The sequence below is a fragment of the Dreissena polymorpha genome, chromosome 4, assembly GCF_020536995.1.
Source record: "Dreissena polymorpha isolate Duluth1 chromosome 4, UMN_Dpol_1.0, whole genome shotgun sequence".
NCBI lineage: Eukaryota > Metazoa > Mollusca > Bivalvia > Myida > Dreissenidae > Dreissena > Dreissena polymorpha.
In genome coordinates, this window is record NC_068358.1 from 135,389,084 (window position 1) to 135,413,081 (window position 23,998).

Sequence of the window (23,998 nt, forward strand, 5' to 3'; positions counted from 1 at the left end):
AGTCAATCTGGAGGTCATTTAATCCGGCAGCTTTTTTTGTAAAGATTAAACTTTTAAAAGCTTCATTTTCAACCCATAGATACTGATGAGCAGCAAACAGCATAAAACCTGAACAGACTGCGAGTTACTCGCACGCTGTTCTGGTTTTATGTTGTTTGCACATAGCCATTTTCACTTTGCCTCTGAGTTGGAAAGAGTTAAGTGAGAGGCATAAAGCGTTGCATTGGTCAATCAGTAGGGCAGTAATATGGAAGCTTTTTCTTGAACTTGTGATTTTAAGCGAGGCTGTTTTAGGAGAAAACCCGCGGTATTGTCATAGCCTGCTCGTTGTTCACCGTCCGCGGGCGTCATGCTAAAACCTTTACATTGGCTCTAAAATCTAAGTTCTTCCACCTACAACTTTGAAACTTAATATGTAGATGCACCTTGATGAGTTCTACACGCCACATCCATTTTGGGTCACTAGGTCAAAGGTCAAGGTCACTGTGACCTCTAAAAAAAATAATTGCAGCCTTGTTAAAAATAATGTCAACATACATTGTCTAAGCTCATTTTGACATAAAGCCATGGGCCTATTAAAACATTATTCAGTTTTCTGGAAAGAACCAGTACTTGGATCTTTATGAGACAGAATAACAGATCTCTTGAATGTTCCTTAAGAAGGAATTAAATTTGAAAACTCATGATCCCCTTAGGGTGTGTGGCATATTAATTTTTATATGGATATATGGTTCAATTATTAAATGCATTCAAGAAATACTAGGATACTTTTTAAACCTTCCGTTACAAAGTAAAGGGACGTATACTTGATTCACCATGGAGGTTTTTCATTCTGTCTATCTGTCTTTAAGTTTTTAAACACAAATTAGTTTGCAGGTGTTCTCTGAGACTTTGCAAAGTGCATTATTCAAATTTACAGCCATGTTCTGTATGCACATGCAATTTTTTATCAGCCTACATGAAAACTTGAAATAACATTATTATTAAAACTAAAGACTTCAGCAAAAAATATACATTACTTCAACCACAAAAAACAAGATGAGTTGTGTTTGGTATGTAACATATTATATTGGCCCACTTCTTAGTTTCGTCGAATCATGATTGAATGGTCATAAATGGCATCATCCACAGGGTTAATTATTTATATAGATCTGTGTTGCAGAAGAGCATCAGATATATTTTCTTCTGAAAACACAATGCCCAATATTTCTTTGTTACAACTAGCTTCATATTGCTACTGTGGCAAGGTCTGCTTACATTGTTGAAATTGGACAAAGTATTATTGAAAAATAAGTATTATGTTTAAATTGATGTGATTCCTTTTTTCAGAGAGATTGAAATTTTCTCCCTGTTTGTGTCCTGTTTGTGCCATGATATTGACCATAGAGGAACAAATAACTCATTCCAGACAGCTTCCGTAAGTCAAGATATTTGTTTAGATTTTAGTAAAACAGTAATTGAATTATATTAGGACTTTACAGGGATATGAAATCAAGTATATTACTAAGGATGTTAAATAAGCAAGTATTATATGTATACTTTAAAATTAACCAATTTATTAAAGAACAGCTATTAATTGTATCACATGTTTCCTCATGTATTCAAACTTGACACATACATAATACTTTTTATCAAAATTTGTCTCAAGTCCTGAGTTTGTCTACCTATTTGCTTTGTCCCCTTCAACTCAGAGTTGACTTTTCATTTTGCGCCTGTCTGTTTAATTTCTGCGAGATGGGTAGTCCATAGACCCTTTCATTTCCACACAATAGATAGCGGACACTTTAACCCATGCTGGTTACTCGCGATAAAAGATTCATGCCTATTAATTTAGAGTTCAACATTTCAAAGATCAAGGTCACAGAAGCTTGTTGTATTGTAAATTATTATACTTCAGAATATCAAGAGAACACTTCTACCTACAATCATCTAATTTTGTATGCTGATAACTTGTGAGAAAAGGAAGAATCTATAGATTTTTCTGGTCAGATTTCTATATAATAATCTTGTTTTTTTACATTATATTTGTTTCTAGAGAAACTTTTAACCTATAATCATTTAAAATAAATATGTAGGTGGGGCTGTGGGAGGTGGCATGCCATTTTTACAAACACCTGTTGACAAATGAAGTGTTTTCACTGTCCGCATTTGTATCAGAACTATAAAGAACTATGTTTATCATCTTTCATCCATGTCTTGTACTTTCAGAAATCTGTTTTGGCTGCCTTATATAGCTCTGAAGGTTCAGTGTTAGAGGTGAGTTCTTGTAATTAATCATTATATTAACTTTTTCAAAACCAGACCCTATAACCATTTGAAATATTTTAATGTTTTACATAATCAACACATTTGTACAACTGTTACAACAATAAGGAGTATATATAAATTATTTGCAGTTTGAAAATATTAAGATGGTTATAAGCTGCAGAGATGGCAAACCCCTTTTTTTGTCATCCAAATATTAATTTATGCATTACTATAACATCCTTAGAATATAACCTACATTTGTATTGATCAGGCACCTATGCATCACTGGAACATATGTATAATGGATGTTCAAGTATAATCACATGTGATTGAGTGCGGAAGAAGACATTGTTTAACCCTTTCCCCATCAGAAGCATACTGAAAATGGCTCTTGCAACTAGCTCTTGCAACTAGCTCTTGCAACTAGCTCTTGCAACTAGCTCTTGCAACTAGCTCTTGCAACTAGCATAAAACCAGAACAGCCTGTGAGTTACTTGCAGTCTGTTGAGTTTTATGCTGTTTGCTGCTCATCAGTATCTAAGGGTTGGAAATAAAGCCTTTAAAACTTGAATTTAGTAAGAAAGGTATTTAATAAAATGTAACTTTCTATAGGACTACAAATGCGTCAAAATACGATTTGAAGTGGTAACGGGTTAATACCACCAATCAAATGTCAGTTACACTAATAGCAGCATGCGTTAAGATCATGCTCTCTGTGATGGAATGCTACACGTAATGGGGGCAATGTGGATGTCCCATTGTATCAAGTTGTAAATTCATATTCTAAAACACTTTTGTATATTTCAGCGACATCACTTCGCACAGACCATGTGTATTCTTAATACAGAAGGATGCAATGTGTTTGAAAACCTTAGCAGCAAGGTATTATTTACAATTTTTTCATACTTAAACTTTTAACTTTTGATTTTGTTTTTTCTTACACAGTTACTATAAGATAGAAACAGGTATTGACACTAAAATCTCTGTTTTATGGTGCATGATTTGTTTGTGTTTAACCTCAAAAAGTTAATCAAATATATAGGCTGTGTTCTGAAAAGGGGGTTTAATGAATGTGCGTAAAGTGTCATCCCAGATAAGCCTGTGCAGTCCACACGGGCTAAATAGGGAAGAAACTTTCTGCTTTTATGGTATTTTTCGTTTACAGAAAGTCTTTTCTTTGCAAAAAATCAGTTAAGGCAGAAAGTGTCATCCCTGATTAGCCTTTGCAGACTGCACAGGCTAATCAGGGACGACACTTTACGCACATTCATTAAACCCCCTTTTCACAGAGCAAGGCTCATATGTATATGTGTCTTGTTCTGATAAAACTGGGCATAATGCATGTGCGTAAAGTGTCGTCCCAGATTAGCCTGTGCAGTTCGCACAGGCTAATCAGGGACGACACTTTCCGCTTAAACTTGATTTTCGGTTAGAAGGGACTAAAAATACCATACAAGCGGAAAGTGTCGTCCCTGATAAGCCTGTGCGGACTGCACAGGCTGATCTGGGACGACACTTTACGCACATGCATTATGACCAGCTTTCACATAACAAGACACATACTTATGTGTATGGCTGAATAACCTTGGCCTAAACAGCATGAAAAAAAAATCAAATATTCTTTTGATTATACCCTGTATTACATGTTACAACATAATAACATGTTATTATGTATTTATTTAAAATCTTTATTTTGAATGTTTGTCAATTTTATTATGCCTCCCTTCGAAGAACAGGGGGTATATTGTTTTGCACATGTCGGTCCGTCAGTCGGTCGGTCCATCCACCAGATGGTTTCCGGATGATAACTCAAGAACAATTATGCCTAGGATCATGAAACTTCATAGGTACATTGATCATGACTGGCAGATGATCCCTTTTGATTTTCAGGTCACTAGGTCAAAGGTCAAGGTCACAGTGACAAAAACGTATTCACACAATGGCTGCCATTACAACTGACAGCCCATAAGGGGGGCTTGCATGTTTTACAAACCCTTGTTTTTATTTGTACTTACTTTTCATGTAATAATGAAAATTATTTGCCATTTTTTCAAAAGATGGTAATTTAAAATTATGGATGGTTTAAACTAGTTATTTTAAGAAGCTCTGGTGAATAACAAGCTCTTTTTAAGATATATTCCATTGGACATCTATATGTTTTTGACCTTTTTGGTAGTTGATAAAGTGTTTTTATTTTTATGCCCCCCCCCCCCCCCCCTTCCAAGAAGAGGGGGTATATTGTTTTGCACATGTCGGTCTGTCGGTCGGTCCGTCCACCAGTTGGTTTCCGGATGATAACTCAAGAACACTTAGGCCTAGGATCATGAAACTTCATAGGTACATTGATCATGACTGGCAGATGACCCCTATTGTTTTTCAGGTCAGTAGGTTAAAGGTCAAGGTCACAGTGACTCGAAATAGTAAAATGGTTTCCGGATGATAACTCAAGAATGCTTAGGCCCAGGATCATGAAACTTAATAGGTACATTTATCATGACTGTCAGATGACCCCTATTGATTTTCAGGTCACTAGGTCAAAGGTCAAGGTCACAGTGACTCAAAGTAGTATAACGGTTTCCGGATGATAACTCAAGAATGCTTACGCCTAGGATCATGAAACTTCAAAGGAACATTGATCATGACTGGCATATGACCCCTATTGATTTTCAGGTCACTAGGTCAAAGGTCAAGGTCACAGTGACTTGAAACAGTAAAATGGTTTCCGGATGATAACTCAGGAATGCTTACACCTAGGATCATGAAACTTCATAGGAACATTGATCATGACTGGAAGATGACCCCTATTGATTTTCAGGTCACTAGGTCAAAGGTCAAGGTCACAGTGACTAGAAGTAGTAAAATGGTTTCCAGATGATAACTCAAGAATGCTTACGCCTAGGATCATGAAACTTCATAGGTACATTGATCATGACTGGCAGATGACCCCTATTAATTTTCAGGTCACTAGGTCAAAAGTCAAGGTCACAGTGACTCGAAACAGTAAAACAAGAATTATTAGGCCTATAATCATGAAATTTATTCACACAAAGGCTGCCACTGCAACTGACAGCCCAAATGGGGGGCATGCATGTTTTACAAACAGACCTTGTTAAGTTATCATGTGTGCTCATCAGTTAAGCACCGTAGCTGGACAATTTTTAAACAATCTTCTGTTTCGCAGTCTTATTATCCCCCGCCAGAGGCGGAGGGATATTGTTTTGGCGTTGTCCGTCCGTCCGTCCGGCTGTCCGTCCGTCCGGCTGGCACTTTTGTGTCCGGAGCCATATCTTGGAAGTTCTTTGGTGGATTTCATTTAAACTTGGTATGAGTATATATATGCATAAGAGGATGATGCACGCCAAATGGCATTGTACACCATCTGTTAAAAACAGACTTATGGCCCTTTGTATCTTGAAAAAATACTTTTTAGTGTCTGGAGCCATATCTTGGAAGTTCTTTGGCGGATTTCATTGAAACTTGGTATGAGTATATATATGCATAAGAGGATGATGCGAGCCAAATGGCATTGTACACCATCTGTTAAAAACAGACTTATGGCCCTTTGTATCTTGAAAAAATGCTTTTTACTATCGGCACTTTTGTGTCCGGAGCCATATCTTGGAAGTGCTTTGGCGGATTTCATTTAAACTTGGTATGAGTATATATATGCATAAGAGAATGATGCACGCCAAATGGCATTGTACACCATCTGTTAAAAGCAGACTTATGGCCCTTTGTATCTTGAAAAAATGCTTTTTACTATAGGCTTTTTGTGTCCGGAGCCATATCTTGGAAGCGCTTTGGCGGATTTCTTTGAAACTTGGTATGAATATATTCCCGCGCCAGAGGCGGAGGGATATTGTTTTGGCGTTGTCCGTCTGGCCGGCAATTTTGTGCTTAAGAACCTTCCTTTGTCTTAGTTTTGTGTTATTGTCCTCCGTCCGTCCATCTATCATTATGTTCATCCGTCCAATTTGCACCCATCCTCAAACAAAGCATATGTTGCGGGAGATACCTTGGGCCTTTCAGGCCCTCTTGTTTTTTAACATTCCTTCTTGCAGGACTATCAAACAGTGCTAGACTTGATGAGGGATATCATTCTAGCAACTGATCTGGCACACCACTTCAAGATCATGAAGAATCTTACTGAACTAGCAAACAGTGAGTATATGATGCAAGCTGTAGAAAAACAGAGCTTAATGCATGAGTGTCATCCCTGAATAGCCTTTGCAGTACACACAATGAGGATACTTTCTGCTTTGATGGAATTTCCCACTGCCTTAAATGAAGTATAATTTTCTAAACAAAAATCAAGTCTTGGCAAAACGTTTTGTGAGGATACTTTCTGCTTTGATGGAATTTCCCACTGCCTTAAATGAAGTATAATTTTCTAAACAAAAATCAAGTCTTGGCAAAAAGTTTTGTGAGGATACTTTCTGCTTTGATGGAATTTCCCACTGCCTTAAATGAAGTATAATTTTCTAAACAAAAATCAAGACTTGGCAAAAAGTTTTGTGAGGATACTTTCTGCTTTGATGGAATTTCCCACTGCCTTAAATGAAGTATAATTTTCTAAACAAAAATCAAGTCTTGGCAAAAAGTTTTGTGAGGATACTTTCTGCTTTGATGGAATTTCCCACTGCCTTAAATGAAGTATAATTTTCTAAACAAAAATCAAGTCTTGGCAAATGTTTTGTGAGGATACTTTCTGCTTTGATGGAATTTCCCACTGCCTTAAATGAAGTATAATTTTCTAAACAAAAATCAAGTCTTGGCAAAAAGTTTTGTGATGATACTTTCTGCTTTGATAGAATGTCCCACTGCCTTAAATGAAGTATAATTTTCTAAACAAAAATCAAGTCTTGGCAAAAAGTTTTGTGAGGATACTTTCTGCTTTGATGGAATTTCCCACTGCCTTAAATGAAGTATAATTTTCTAAACAAAAATCAAGTCTTGGCAAAACGTTTTGTGAGGATACTTTCTGCTTTGATGGAATTTCCCACTGCCTTAAATGAAGTATAATTTTCTAAACAAAAATCAAGTCTTAGCAAAAAGTTTTGTGAGGATACTTTCTGCTTTGATGGAATTTCCCACTGCCTTAAATGAAGTATAATTTTCTAAACAAAAATCAAGTCTTGGCAAAAAGTTTTGTGAGGATACTTTCTGCTTTGATGGAATTTCCCACTGCCTTAAATGAAGTATAATTTTCTAAACAAAAATCAAGTCTTGGCAAAAAGTTTTGTGAGGATACTTTATGCTTTGATGGAATTTCCCACTGCCTTAAATGAAGTATAATTTTCTAAACAAAAATCAAGTCTTGGCAAAAAGTTTTGTGAGGATACTTTCTGCTTTGATGGAATTTCCCACTGCCTTAAATGAAGTATAATTTTCTAAACAAAAATCAAGTCTTGGCAAAACGTTTTGTGAGGATACTTTCTGCTTTGATGGAATTTCCCACTGCCTTAAATGAAGTATAATTTTCTAAACAAAAATCAAGTCTTGGCAAAAAGTTTTGTGAGGATACTTTCTGCTTTGATGGAATTTCCCACTGCCTTAAATGAAGTATAATTTTCTAAACAAAAATCAAGTCTTGGCAAAACGTTTTGTGAGGATACTTTCTGCTTTGATGGAATTTCCCACTGCCTTAAATGAAGTATAATTTTCTAAACAAAAATCAAGTCTTGGCAAAACGTTTTGTGAGGATACTTTCTGTTTTGATGGAACTTCCCACTGCCTTAAATGAAGTATAATTTTCTAAACAAAAATCAAGTCTTGGCAAAAAGTTTTGTATCTTGTTAGTAAGTGCAGACTTCACAGGCTAATTTGGGACAATACTTCAGGCTTATTAGTCCCCTACCGGTTTCACCAGAGGGAACTTATGGTCTGGACTCCGTCTGTCTGTCAGTCTGTCTGTCAGTCAGTCGGTCACACTTTTCTGGATCCTGCTATAACTTTAAAAGTTCTTAATATTTTTTCATGAAACTTGGAACATGGATAGATGCCAATATGGGCATATTGCACGTCATTTCATTTTGTTCCTACGTTAAAAATTATGGTTGCTATGGCAACAAATATATATAAAAAAAATCTGAAAATGGTTGAATTTCTGACAATGGTTGAGCCGGTAGGGGACTTATATTGCTTGACAATAGTCTTGTTCATAATGCTTGGTTTTCCCAAAGCTCATATTAATTTTCCTACATTTAGTTGTATGATCATCAAAGTGTTGCTGTGTAAATGTTTAAGTGCTTCTGTTTTTTATGCCCCCGGATCAAAATTAATGATCTGGGGTATATTGTTTTTGGCCTGTCTGTCTGTCATTCTCCCTTCTCAAAATGAAATACACTTTTTAACAAAATACACTTTAAAAAGTGTATTTTTTCTGCATTTTTACCAAAAAGTGTATTTTTTCTGCATTTTCTTCATAATTAAGTGCACTAAAGTGCATTTTTTCTGTATTTTCATTATCTTTAATGTATTTTACTGTACTTTAAGTGTATCTTCTGTAGACAAAGTGCATCTTTTTATGCAATAAGTGCATTTTTTCAATGAAGTGCATTTTTTGTGCATATTAGTGTATCTTCTGATTTGCAAAAAAAATATTCTTTCTGTACCAGTGTAGTTTTAGTGCATCTTCATAAAAAAGAGCAACACTATAGCAAATAACTAAAGTTAAAGGACAGAGATATTGTGTTTAATAGGAGGATTGTACTGAATTCTTTTTTATCTTCACATAATGTTTATGGTCTTATTATTACAATTTGTCTGCTCATAAAATATGTGAATCAGTAGAGCAGCTTTTAAAGGGAAAAGTACAACTAAATCAGGCTGTGGGTAAATAATTAAAAATATTGAAAGTGTCAAAAAAATTATGTGGGCTTGCCAGAATCAATTATATCTTCACAACATAAAAAACAAGTATTTGAACTTTCTTACACTGATATTTAACCCCAATTCAATTAATGTCTACCACATTGACTATTAACATACATTTTAAAGACAATTTAAATAATATTTATAATATTATATTTATTTCCTAACACCATTCAGTATGTTATATTGAAATATTCACAATTAAATATAATATGCTAAGTGTGCTGTGTATTATTCAATAAATATCAGATAAGATCAGGATCAGATAAGAGATCAATTAGCATCATAAACACTAATCCATATCAGTGCTCCATCTAGCCAAAACAAAGGGGTGTTTATAGAATTTTGATTGGTTCTGGGACCATCTATTTGAAAACAAACCACTTTTGATTGGTTGGAGCACAGCAAGTTATTTGGAGCACAGGAAGTTATTTTTGTAAACAATTTGGTTTCAGCAACTTAAATTGAGCTAAATTTTTAGGTATAATTCAGCAACATTAATTCTAGTGTCAAATGTCTTGAAATTCTTTCAGCACATGAACTATTGTGTGATGAAAACAATGTGTATTTACTACAATGTGTAAATTAACAATAAGTTCGTTGCAAAGAAGATTCAAAGTGGGTGGTTAAAGTGATCAACAACTGCCGTTTTTGTTTTTTTGGAATGCTGAAGAACAGCTGTAACAGGTTTGTATTTTCATTTCTGCATCTCTTTTTAATTAAATTAATTATGATCATTATCATATTTATGTATTGTCACTGGGAAATGTAACTGGATGAGTAAATGTAATGCAATTTTAAGGAAAAAAAACACCATTTGAATTATTATGGCTGTATTTTATGGTTATTGTCATCTTAAAATTTATTTATACCTATTTCTTGTCATTAATGAACAGATTTCTTTCCCCCATATTTAATCAGAACTTTAATATTTTATATTTGAAGGTTAAACCCCAAGGTGAAATTTACATTGATCGGAAGATCCATTGGACAGAATGTGCATCATCGCCTGCCAAAAAAGGGAGCAAAAAGGGGACTACCTGATGTATGGACATGTATACCAGGCCAACTTGAGGGGAACAGGAGTGGGAAACCGTGCCCTGTAGCTTGTCCTTGACCAAGAAAAGATGGATTTGTTGAGAGGTAAAACTATATAATAAAGGTTATTGCAATTCAAAGACATCACACTTCCGACCAGTTCACACAGCCAAAGGGGACCACATATATTAGTACATTTATTAACAGTATTTTCTATCAAACATAATTTCTTTAAATTATTTATGAAAAGCGTTAAGTCACATGTGATCACGAGATTAAAATTGCAAAAATAAACAAACAAAAACAACAAGCCAACAAACTTGTTTTGATTTAAATTTATGATATTTATAGCAACTGTTGAACAAGATTACCATAACAGCAATATTTAACACTTTCATTATAAAATATCTTTCAGGACCTGATGTCAAATGAGATCATGCACGAGAAGCGCCTCACAGACCATGACAGTAGTATTCAGACCTGATCAGCTGGTGAAGTGCTCTATAAAGGGTTGTTTATGAATGCATTCTTTGTAAGGAACAGTGTATAACAACAAATATAGTGACAGGGGCTAAGCTGCTAAATATTGTCAGAATGTATGCAGTGATTTTCTTTGGAAATTCAAAACAACCTGTACGTACTGGCTCTCAGAAGGGCATGTTTTAGCGCAATAATGAACAAAAAAAGGAAGATCTTAAAAATAAGGTATAGATTTATATAAATTTCATGAATACTGTTCATTTATCATATATTAGGATCCAGAATATGATTGAATTGAATGTGCTGCTTTTGTCCATATTAAAAAGGGATTTGGAATTAATGTAATATATAAAAATCTAGTAAATGATAGGGAAAACATTTCAGCTTAAGGAGGGGAAATCTTTAATAATTTTGAAGTGGAAACCACCTGTATTTGGCTGTTAATCAGTTACCGATAATCAGGGGAGAAAAATCACTGGTATGAGCTTGATATTTTCAATTGTTAATTCAAGATAGGCAATAGCCTGTTTGAATCCTCTCTTTTATGTAGATATGTAACATTTGTTTTTGTTTTTTAAGGTTTAACATTCTAATAAAAGTGTGTATTTATCTATTGAATTGTACTTTTTGTTTTTTATGTATGTGTTTACACTAACCTTTCATTTAAAGAATGAATGCTGACTTCAAAATGCTGGGATTTTTTTTTATAATTTGGGTTAATTTTTAAGCATATTAATTTGAAGTGATGAAAAGTACACTTGAGCGTATAATGCGCTTAAAAAATTAACTTCCAACACTTCAAAAAGTGTATCATTTTTATGACTGAAAATGCACTCAAGTGTATTAATGCGCTTAAAAATTCACTTTTAATATTGTAAGGTGTATTATTTGTATGACCGGGAATGCACTCAAGTGTATTAATGCGCTTAAAAAAATTCACTTTCAATTTTGTAAGGTGTATTATTTGTATCAGTGGAAATGCACTCAAGTGTATTAATGCGCTTACAAAAATTCACTTTGAATACTCAATGAAGTGTATTATTTGTATGATTGGAAATGCACTCAAGTGTATTAATGCGCTTAAATAATTTGCTTTTAATTCTGTAATGTGTATTATTTGAATGACTGGAAATGCACTCAAGTGTATTAATGCGCTTAAAAAAATTTACTTTGACCATGAAGTGTATTATTTGTATGTCTTAAAATACACTCAAGTGAATAAATGCACTTAAAAATAAACTTAAGCGCACTTATTATCATAATAAACGAACTTAAGTGTATTATTTCGTGGAAAAAAAATACACTTAAATGTATAAACACACTAGTAAAAAGTTTTTTTTTTAAACAGATTAAAATGCACTTGTTAAGCAAAAAATACAGTGCCAATAACATGCGCATTAAATGCGCATTTAATGTGCATTTAATGCACATTAAATGCGCATTTAGTGCACTTTTTCGAGAAGGGGCTGTCCCAAAACTTTATTCTTGGTTAAAGTTTTGCGATCACTTTTGCAATATTGAAGATAGCAACTTGATATTTGGCATGCATGTGTATCTCATGAAGCTGCACATTTTGAGTGGTGAAAGGTCTTGGTCATTCTTCAAGGTCAAAAGTCAACAAATACAATCCAAGGGAAGTAATAAGCTTTAAAAGGGAGATAATTTCTAAACCTGCCAAATGATATATTAAAATTGTATTTCAAAGCGGCGCAATAGAGGACTTTGTGTTTCTGACAAACACATCTCTTGTTATTCCATACTTTCGTGTTCTTCAAAATCTCTAATGGGGTCGTGTTACCCCAAATTTTAATTTAGCAATAAAGTTCCCATTTTCTATGCAGAACCATTCAAAATCAAAATTCTTTCTGATAATTTGTTATTAAAATAATACATATGGTGAAATCATTTTTGTGAAAAGAAGTTGAAATACAATATCCTGGCAGACCAAATCAATCACATCTTTCATAAATGTGATGCAGTTTATTTAATAACTGAGAAAACAGTATTAACTTGTTAAATTTAACAGAAACACTTAAATGTTAGACAACCCATGTTGTAACAATGTTAACAAAAGACCTTAATTGTTATTATAATACTTATAATCAAAGCAGTGCCTGAGACTTGTATAGCCTGTGTATTTTAGAGGGCTATGATCGCACTGTGATGAAGGACCGCAAGCATGTGCTGTGCCTGATGATGACAGCCTGTGACCTCTCAGATCAGACCCGGCCCTGGGACAACACCAAGAGAGTGGCTGTGAGTGAGCTTGAAGGGTTGGCATAAAAATGTATCACTAAATTACAATTTTGTTTGTCTTAGATTGGGGATGAATTCAACGTGAAGGATAACCATGAAAAGAACATTAATCAAGACACTCGAAACAGTAAAATGGTTTCCGCATGATAACTCAAGAATGCTTATGCCTAGGATCATGAAACTTCATAGGAACATTGATCATGACTTGCAGATGACCCCTATTGATTGTCAGGTCACTAGGTCAAAGTTCAAGGTCACAGTGACTGGAAATAGTAAAATGGTTTCCGGATGATAATTCAGGAATGCTTACGTCTAGGATCATGAAACCTCATAGGTACATTGATCATGACTGGCAGATGACTCCTATTGATTTTCAGGTCAGTAGGTCAAAGGTCAAGGTCACAGTGACTCGAAACAGTAAAATGGTTTCCTGATGATAACTCAAGAATGCTTACACCTAGGATCATGAAACTTCATAGGAACATTGATCATGACTGGCAGATGACCCCTATTGATTGTCAGGTCACTTGGTCAAAGGTCAAGGTCACATTGACTCGAAACAGTAAAATGGTTTCCTGATGATTGCCACATATAGTATAAGACTGATATTGGCATTATTTAGTTTATATAAGGAACGTCTTACTTAGTGATGATTACACCTGTCTGCAATGCCATAGGAGGTTCATTTTGTTATTAAACAGCAAACAGTCCAAGCTGTCATAGTGGTCTCTTGAGTACAGCAGTCAACTGGTGTAAGCAGTCAGTGTTGGTCTCTTGAGTACAGCAGTTACCTGGTTTAAGCAGTCAGTGTTGGTCTCTTGAGTACAGCAGTTACCTGGTGTAAGCAGTCAGTGTTGGTCTCTTGAGTACAGCAGTTACCTGGTGTAAGCAGTCAGTGTTGGTCTCTTGAGTACAGCAGTTACCTGGTGTAAGCAGTCAGTCCAAGCTGTCTTAGTGGTCTCTTGAGTACAGCAGTTACCTGGTGTAAGCAGTCAGTGTAGCATCCCTCAGTTGATTATCAGTCTTTATTGCAACTGAGTATAATGGTAACCTGTCGTAAGTGGCCAGCTACTAGTATATTTCATACGGAAAGACATTTTTCACTTGTTTTACTGTAACCTTTACATGTATACCTTGAAATTGATTTCACTTCAGGCACTGATCTACAAGGAGTTCTTCTCCCAGGGCGACATGGAGAAGGCGCGAGGCATCCAGCCCCACGAGATGTACGACCGGGACAAGGCTCACATCCCCGCAGTGCAGATCTCCTTCCTGGACCACGTAGTACTTCCTGCCTACAGGTGAGCACCAGTGACCCTGCCCCACTTAGAAGCAAAGTGAAAATGACTATATGCAACCTGCATAAAACAAGAACAGCGAGTCACTTGCAGGCTGTTCAGGTTTTATGCTGTTTGCTGCTCATAAGTATCTAAGGGTGTGAAATAAATCCTTCAAAACTTGAATCTATTATGAAAGGTGCTCATTTTATTTGATTTTGTAGGAAACAACAAAGCCTTCAGATGTGTATCTTAGATATAAAGGGTCAAGTTACAAAGTAAAATATTTGATGTTGTGGCAGATCACAACTTATAAAATATGTGTAAATTGTGTTTAATGTGGATCATTCATACTTCTTACTTACAGGTCAGGATGATTTTTTAAGGAATTAAAAGTCCCTTTAGTTAAAGGGACTGTCAACCACGACGATGAAGAAAAGAAAAGTTGTAAAATAACGCATTTTTTACAATTATTAGTTTATATTAATTAAAATATCACGACTGGTATATTACATTACTTAAAAAAAGTTCATATTTTCAGTAAATTAGGTAATCAAATTTCGCGTTGTGAAAGTAAGTACATTGCGAAAATAGGTGACATAACGATAAACACACTATAAATAGCGCAAGTAGATTGATCATTTTTATATATAAAATATATACAATTCACTACGCATGCACAATGTGCATGCCTGGGTTTACCACGTGCCGATGATGATCAATCTACTGGCGTTATTTATAGTTAACTGGTAGTTACCTGGTAGACATACCCAGTAAAATTTATAACTGAATATACTGAAAATATGAAAACTTAACAATATTTTTCAAGTAATGTAATATACCAGTCGTGATATTTTAATCAATATAAACTAATAATTGTAAAAAATACAGTATTTTACAACTTTTCTTTTCTTCCTCATCGTGGTTGACAGTCCCTTTAACAGTAAAGTTGAAAGCTGATAATAAACAAGGTAAAACGGATGTGTAATATTTATAACGCTAATATCTACTGGTATCACTACCTTTTTATTTTAAATAACTGATGTTTGTGTTGTTGCGCTGAAATGTTTCTTCGCACTTGATCTAAACAATGGTGATTTTTCTTTCAGTGATCTAGTAGTCCAACAAGGAACATTTATAATCTGTTTATAAAAGAGGACTTGGGGAGGTTAATTAGTTTAGACCAATTTATGTCTAAAACCATCTGCAATCTGTGCCCTTTCAGAATTTTAGCGCGGATGTTCAAACCGGTAGAGGAATGTGCCGAGAGTGTAGAGCAGAACAAGCGCCACTGGGAGCGGTTATCAGAGCTGATTCGAGTCAAGCGGGGCGGGTCCACCTCCTGTATGACCTTCGAGGAGGTACTGGCTATGGAACAGGAGGAAATTGACACAGACCATGTTGTCCTGAATCACGCACTCACAAACGGGGAGCAGTCATAACTCTAGTTCAAACTTGTGCTAGGGAGAAAATTAGTAGGGAGAAGATAAGTTGATGTATTTGAAGGAACGGGGCTATATGGCAATAGCTTCTTACATTATTATATTTTCGTCTGAAGTCCTATTTAATAGAAATATTTGAATCATATATACCATGTGAAAATCATTTTATTATTGAAATCTGGTTATTTGAGATACCTGTGTTAAGCAAGTTGAAACCACCGTTGAAAACACAGGTGTAATGCCATTATGTTGTATTGTGGGCATTCAGTATCAGTTATTTAGCAAAACTTTTTAAAAAAAACACCCTGGTTTTGTGGCATTCTGAATGTCAAACCAGTATAATTTTAGACAAATCAAACATTAAATTAACAGCAGCCAGACTTTTAGATGTACAGAAAATTTCCCAAAACTTTCCTTTTTGAGCTGTTTGCATACTTTCCCATCAATTAGGAATAAATCAAGCTAGTGAGAGGGAAAGCAAAAGAACACCATTATGGCAGAACAATCAGGATGATAACCAAGGCTAGGGAATGCTCTGGTTCAAACTAGTGATTGAAATTAAACAATTGTCGCTTTCTCATTGATTTTAATTTTTTGTTGCAATCAAAGCATGAATAAGGTTTGTGTCAAAGTTATTGTTTTTTATTTTATTTTTATAAGGTGAATTGTAAATAATTGTCATTGAAAAATGTATGTTATGTGTTGCAATGAAAATTTAACTTCTTAGATTTTTATCAAAACCTTGTTATGTGTTTGGGTTATATGAAGTATTAACAACAGGGCACGTTTTTCATAGTGCATTTGTATAATGCTGAAACATTTTTTTTTCAACCATAAAAATTAACATTTACAAACATAAATTTAGAATAACATATGGATGTTTGTTAATAGGAACTGGAAATGATACGAAAGGAGTGTTTTTACCATGTTTTTGTTTAACCGTTACATATAATTGCAAAAATGATGGGTGTCAATTGATTAATACTACTTTTTTATTTATCCATATGGAGTTAATTACATTAATCTGTTGGAAATTGCTATTTATAATGAGCAGTTCCCCTATAATTTTACAACTGATCTGATAATATGATATTTACTTGATTCTTATTCATGCACTTGAAGATGTATGCTATTGACAATTACTGCAAATACATTTGTGCTAATCTTTCTACATTACATTTGTTTGTTTTTAGTGTTTATTTGCACATTTTCTGTGCCGCAGTTTGGAATAAATATAATTTAATTCCAATGCAATGACGAGTGTTAAAATTCTACCTCCAATGCTACAATCTCATATATCATGTACATAGTATTTATGCATAAGTTGTGTTTATTTAACCCTTTACCACTTAGATACTTATTTTTGCGTCCCATAGAAAGTTATATTTAATTAAAGACCTTTCTTACTAGTTTCAAGTTTTTAAGTCTTCATTTCCAATCCTTAAGTCTTCATTTCCAATCCTTAGAAACTGATGAGCACCAAACAGGATAAAAGCCATTTTCGTTTTGCTTCCGAGTGGGAAAGGGTTAACATAACCAGGATATAAAAGCAAGCATCTAAAAAGGGTATATATACCCGTATGAGTTGAGGCAACATAATCATTTTACTTACAATCAACTGGGTATTTTTATACTGGTAATCAAAATATTTGGAATTGTAATTGTTTAAACTAAGAAAATATTGACAAATTTGAGGATTGCATTCCTTGCGGTGTTCTTGCTTGTTTTATCATTATTCTGCTAACGCTTCTTTATAACATGTAGGCTGTTCCAAAAATGTTTGGCTGCCACAAAAACCACCTGTATGCATGACTTGTAATAGTGACCGTGTATTCTCTGACTAGTTAGTTATGCCATACAGACAGGTAACTTCCATTGTCATAGGCAATATTTTAGGTTGAATTTTGGCATTTAACAGTTTATATTATCATGCATGGCATTTAAAAAAAGAAACCTATTTAAATCATGTTATATTGCAACATAATAACATTGTACAGGATCAAATACTTCATAATATTTTTTTTTACAACACAAGACTGAATGTGTTGGGGTCTTGTGATCATGTATGGCAATTCTTGTGTAGTTGCATTTTTAATGCTAATATAGAGTAAAGTATTTGTGCCTGTGATTTTTTTTTCAATTTCGTGTTTACCGTTATATTGTAGAAATATGATCTTTACAATTTCAACACGATAGATATTATTAGTGTTTACAATCATTAGTCATAGTTTAATGTTTTATATTTTTATTTTTATTCTAACCCTTTTTTATTTGCTTAGTTTTTTTATTAATCCACATTAACATTTGTTAATGATATGAGTGGTACTTGGAAATCAAAGTGCTAGAATATGATATCCAATTGTTTGTTTTGTTTTTATCTCACCTCAGCTTATGGAGAGCTTTTATGATTGCCTTTTGTTCGTAGTTTGTCTTGCATTGTACATCATAAATGTTCAGCTGGTGAACACATTTATCATCCAATCATTATTATCCTTTTTCAGGAGCTTTGTCCCAATAATATTTCTGCATTATATATAGGACACTGGGTTACATGCGTTCCAAAAAAGTTCACTAGTTTATATTTTAGATAAAGCTTGTGTTCACAAGAAGTCACTTTTTGCCCAAACTTCAGGACACTTGCTCAGAAAATTTGTTTTGATTCTAATTATTTGAAGGAAAAAATTATAAAAGTGCCTGTTAAAATCTTTCTTTGCCAGGAGTTTATGCAGTTTTCGTGAAATGGCATAATGAAATATTTTCAAACTTTGTCAAACCTATATTTTCTATTAAATTCTTGACCAAGAAAAAATCAGTGCAATAAGGGGTAAAAAAACACATTAGTAGTCACATTAAGTATTCAAACATTATGAATGCAGATAAGTTCAGTTTAGTTTCTTTGGGTCTCAGGTGAGCGCCCCAGGGTCTTTGGGCCTCCTGTATCTAATATGTGTATTACTTTTCCACTTGTATTTCTCACCAGTTAATCGTTCTCTTAATATTTTTTTTATAAATTGCACAGTATGAATTTCATGATATGCAGTTTATTCGAGATCACCAAATGCTTAAAACCTCATATTCTATGGTCATGTATTATTTCATGTTTTTTTTCTGATCCTCTAACATATTGGTTTGTGTTCTTCCTTAGTAAATCATTGATGATATATTCAAATATTTAAGTCAAATGTTAACAATTGGCCTGCATTTTTATGTAAATAATTATTTTTTATCTCACCTCCCACCTAGGTTGAATTTTTTATTTGGGTCATGTGCCTCCATAAAGGCGGTCACCAGGTAAAATCTTAAGAAAACCTTGTTTTCAGTCTAGAGGCCACATCTGTAACTCAATCTTGATAATTTCTTGGAAAGAATATCATTATTTGAATTTATGCTTTCAAATGCAATAACGTAACGTCTTCCATTTGGACGATTTTTGTTTTGATGTGCCAGTATATCATTATCTCAGAACAACAACAAAACTTAAGATTTAGGAGTTAAGTGTTGTAGTTTAGCAAATCTTTACACTATATTACATTTTGTTTGAATTATAACCATACACTTCAAAGATGAAGTAAAATAGTTGCAAGCACACGGATGTGTTAAAAAAATATTTCGAGAGTTGAATGTTGCATGTAGGTTCATTCTATGCCATTTTTGTGGTTAGAACCATATGATATTTATTCCGAATGGTCAGTGGATCTATACTTAAGTCAAAAGCAAAGCAATTGTTTGAAAGGACGCTGCATTTTATATTTTAGTAAGTAATATTTCAAGTGTCTCTTTATTGATTCATCTATATTTCAAGTGACTCTCTATTTATTCATTGATCACGTATTTGCTGACATACATATTTATCATCATGTTTGTTATTGGAAATTTATGTTAATAAATTGGTTAAGAAGTTTATTTAAATGTTATTCTTTTTACATGTATGTACGTTGTGTTTGCTTGTGCGAACGTTGAAGCGTCTTTTCAACATTAAATGCCTATTTCTTTGCACAGGTATTCTGTGATGTTGCCCTAACGTTTATTATTACATGTATTGCTGTGTTAAACTTTATTGCAATACCTAAATAATAATACATGATAATACTAATCTATTGTCATGGAAGTAGTTCTAAAAATTATTACCGGGTAGTTTAGATATGTGATCTATTTAAGTTTAATTTATCCCCCCCTACCCCCCCCCCCCCCCCTACCCCCCCCCTCTACCCCCCCCCCCCCCCCCAATTTGTTTAATCAATACTCCGTTAATCAATCCAACTCGGGCAAATTATTGCATATTTCCAGTCATTGTTTTGGGTATTCAATTTGTATGCCCCCACTTCGAAGAAGAGGGGGTTTATTGTTTTGCACATGTCGGTCTGTCCACCAGATGGTTTCCGGATGATAACTCGAGAACACTTAGGCCTAGGATCATGAAACTTCATAGGTACATTGCTTATGACTGGCAGATGACCCCTATTGATTTTCAGGTCATTAGGTCAAATGTCAAGGTCACAGTGACTTGAAACAGTAAAATGGTTTCCAGATGAAAACTCAAGAATGCTTACGCCCAGGATCATGAAACTTCACTGGAACTTTGATCATGACTGGCAGATGACCCCTATTGATTTTCAGGTCACTAGGTCAAGGTCACAGTGACTCAAAATAGTAAAATGGTTTCCAGATGATAACTCAAGAAATCTTACGCTTAGGATCATGAAACTTCATAGGTACATTGATCATGACTGGCAGATGACCCCTATTAATTTTCAGGTCACTAGGTCATAGGTCAAGGTTACAGTAACTCAAAACAGTAAAATGGTTTCCTGATGATAAATCAGGAATAATTAGGCCTAGGATCATGAAACTTCATAGGTACATTGATCATGACTGGCAAATGACTCCTATCGATTTTCAGGTCACTAGGTAAAAGGTCAAGGTCACAGTGACTCGAAACAGTGAAATGGTTTCCGGATGATAACTCAAGAATGCTTAGGCCTAGGATCATGAAACTTCATAGGAACATTGATCATGACTGCAAGATGACCCCTATTGATTTTCAGGAAACAAGGTCAAAGGTCAAGGTCACAGTGACTCGAAACAGTAAAATGGTTTCAGGATGATAACTCAAGAATGCTTACGCCTAGGATCATGAAACTTGATAGGTACATTGATAATGACTGGCAGATGACCCCTATTAATTTTCAGGTCACTGGGTCAAAGGTCAAGGTTACAGTGACTCAAAATAGTAAAATGGTTTCCGGATGATTACTCAAGAATGCTTACGCCTAGGATCATGAAACTTCATAGGTACATTGATCATGACTGGCAGATGACCCCTGATAATTTCCAGGTCACTAGGTCAAAGGTCAAGATCACAGTAACTTGAAACAGTAAAATGGTTTCCTGATGATAACTCAATAATAATTAGGCCTAGGATCATGAAACTTCATAGGTACATTGATCATGACTGGCAGATGACCCATATTTATTTTCAGATCACAAGGTCAAAGGTCAAGGTCACCGTAACTCGAAACAGTAAAATGTTTTCCTGATGATAACTCAATAATAATTAGGCCTAGGATCATGAAACTTCATAGGTACATTGATCATGACTGGCAGATGACCCCTATTTATTTTCAGATCACAAGGTCAAAGGTCAAGGTCACCGTGACAAAAAATGTATTCACACAATGGCTGCCACTACAACTGACAGCCCATATGGGGGTCATGCATGTTTTACAAACAGCCCTTGTTCATAAAAGGGAGATTAACATATCTACTAATAATGCCATAACTGCTATCCAGTTTTATTGAAACATGTTTTGCAAGCTCTACAATAAGGTCATGCATTCGTTTATGGAAACGCCGGTTGGTAGCATGCGGGATGGTAACGGAGGGAAACTCAATTTGACTGCAGCATTTCTTTGTCCGTGTAATTTTGAACGACTTGGCAGAATTGATGAACATATGGATACGGATTGTCTCGCACAAGAAACATACTTATTGGTCAAATGTTAAAGCAATTAAACAATCATTCAATCACAACATTTTTTAATCAATTGTTAATGATTACTGTGTCGCGGACGCCCTGCCAGACACGGCGGGCCGAGCCAGCGCACGCGGTCGGATGGCCTCGTCTCAATGATGGCTTCCTAAGGTCTGTTCTCGGCCGATAATCCGTATACGCAATTGGCGACAGTCCCGATGTGCTGGTAGAACCCCGTTTGAGACGGTACCGATGGAGACGAAAGTATTCCAATGAACTAGTATATATGGGAGATCGTAAATATATATTTTCTCTCGCGGCGTGCCTATTCTACGGGGTAGTAGTTGGCCATGAATATTTGATGTAAGGAAGTGAATATTGTTACCATGTGGTTAAAGGTCAATTTTAACGAAAATCCAAAGTCAATATATTAAACGCTATTCACATTGAAATATGATTAAATTATCGGGAAAATAACGTTGCGTGTTGTGTTTAACCTGAAAAAGATGATTATTTTAACTTTTATGATCGTAACTCGCAAAGCGTTGATTCGCTTATCTCCCCTGTTTTCCCCTGTTGTGTGACGTCAGAGCTGAACAAGCATTTTCGCGTCCGCTTAGAAGATGAGCGATAGATCAGAATTCGGGTTTTATTTTTTCTGTTTGTATTGATATTTTCGTGAAATTGTTTTCACAGTATATGGGGAAAAGGTTATCTGTGCGGCCTTTCGCTGTAACTCACGTTCTGGAAAAGATAATGTGATTCTTTTTCCAGTTTCCGAACGACAAAAAACTGAAAAAGATTGGGTGCACCAAAATCGTGCTAGCCATGTTTCCAAACACAAACTGTTTTCTCCAAATAAAAACAGCCGCGTCTGTTTCTGCCTCGGCATCGATTCACAGAATCACGCCGCGTCTTTACACGGCGATTACCCGAGCAAAAATATTTACAAATATTTATTTTATACTATAGCAAATGTTAAATAATTTTAAAATTAACGAAAATTAGAAACAGATACAGATAATACGCTAATATTTTTACTTATGCGCGATTGTGTTAACATTTCGTCAGCTTCTCTTCATAGTTCATACATTTACCATCGGATGTCAACTGTCAAAACAATGATAATTCCGTATATGGCCGATTTCCGTTTTCACATTAAATTCTGGTAAATATTGAAGAAACATTGCTCAAATTCCTAAACACAAACTTTCTCTATTTTTTCCAAAGTATCAACCGAATTTCGGCATATGTTTCTTTTTAAAGATTTGATGAAATTTCGATTAAAAGTTTCGTAGTGAATTTTCAACTAAAGTACCGGAGTATCTCGCGAATTATTTGCCATTGACAATTCCTTTGAATAAAATAAAAATCAAACACGCTGTATCGTTATCGTTACACTCTTTTAGTTCGTTCATTATTTACAAAATTACATTCAATTGCATACATTTGTATTGTACTGTATACTGATCGCACAAAAAAATCATCGTATACAATTCAATGTTTGTATTCAAATTGTCAAAATTATTTATACTTTGTTTGGTCTGTGTATGATGTAGGTACGATCGTTCTCATTTGTTTTTAGAAATTATTTTGACAATAAATATCGTTATTTTAAACGTTTGAAGCAAGTCTCGTTTCCGAGATCATATACGGGAATTCACTGTGTGAGTTACTTCGATATTTACTGATCTATAAAAATCATTGTTTTGACAGACGGCACGTGCTTATCTAAAGTTTGTGTGTCGTAATACACAGGTGGTTAGCGTGTGGCTATGATATTAATTAGTGAAAACATCATTTTGAATGATAAATAATCATATTATAACGAAAAATTAACTTTTCTGAAAAAAAAAATATTTCACTATCAAATATATATATATATATTTGATAGTGAAATTTTTTTTTCAGAAAAGTTAATTTTTCGTTATAATATGATTATTTATCATTCAAAATGATGTTTTCACTAATTTATATCATAGCCACACGCTAACCACCTGTGTCGTAATACACAGGATATTGGATGTTCCGGGCATTATTGGGCAATAAAACAAAAACGCGGTCTGCGGTTTTCGGTAGAACGTTTGTATTGACCAACAATATTTGATATTGCACTTGCTTATCTTACATTTAGGGATATAAAAACACTGGTCGAAGCCATTGTGTGCTTCTGTGTGCCATAAAACACAATCCCGCAGGCTATTTTCAGTAGCACGCGTGGTCAGACACTAACAAGTTAGAGTTATAAATCACAGAGATTATGATCTGAGAACTGCATGGAGTCTGAAATGAAACAGAATGCCGACAAATCAAAATGGTCGCAGCCTAATTCGTTTATACAATATATACAGAAACTTTTGTGTTCGTCGTCTTTTCACCAATATGAACATGATTGATTTTTGGCAGTATGCCAA

At 34.6% G+C, this 23,998-nt stretch overlaps 1 protein-coding gene across 8 annotated transcripts in view; it reads left to right on the forward strand.

The window, feature by feature from the left end:
- The window catches only part of LOC127876683 (cGMP-dependent 3',5'-cyclic phosphodiesterase-like), a 245,295-nt gene extending 225,779 nt beyond the window's left edge, over positions 1 to 19,516 (forward strand). For all 8 annotated transcript variants that reach the window (XM_052422071.1, XM_052422073.1, XM_052422072.1 and 5 more), the window contains exons 24-30: positions 1,330 to 1,417; positions 2,209 to 2,256; positions 3,055 to 3,129; positions 6,309 to 6,408; positions 12,782 to 12,894; positions 14,050 to 14,195; positions 15,397 to 19,516. In XM_052422071.1, the coding sequence (XP_052278031.1) occupies positions 1,330 to 1,417; positions 2,209 to 2,256; positions 3,055 to 3,129; positions 6,309 to 6,408; positions 12,782 to 12,894; positions 14,050 to 14,195; positions 15,397 to 15,613 (787 nt within the window). In that variant the 3' untranslated portion in view covers positions 15,614 to 19,516. The remainder of the gene's footprint in view (positions 1 to 1,329; positions 1,418 to 2,208; positions 2,257 to 3,054; positions 3,130 to 6,308; positions 6,409 to 12,781; positions 12,895 to 14,049; positions 14,196 to 15,396) is intronic.
- Positions 19,517 to 23,998: the final 4,482 nt, after the last annotated feature.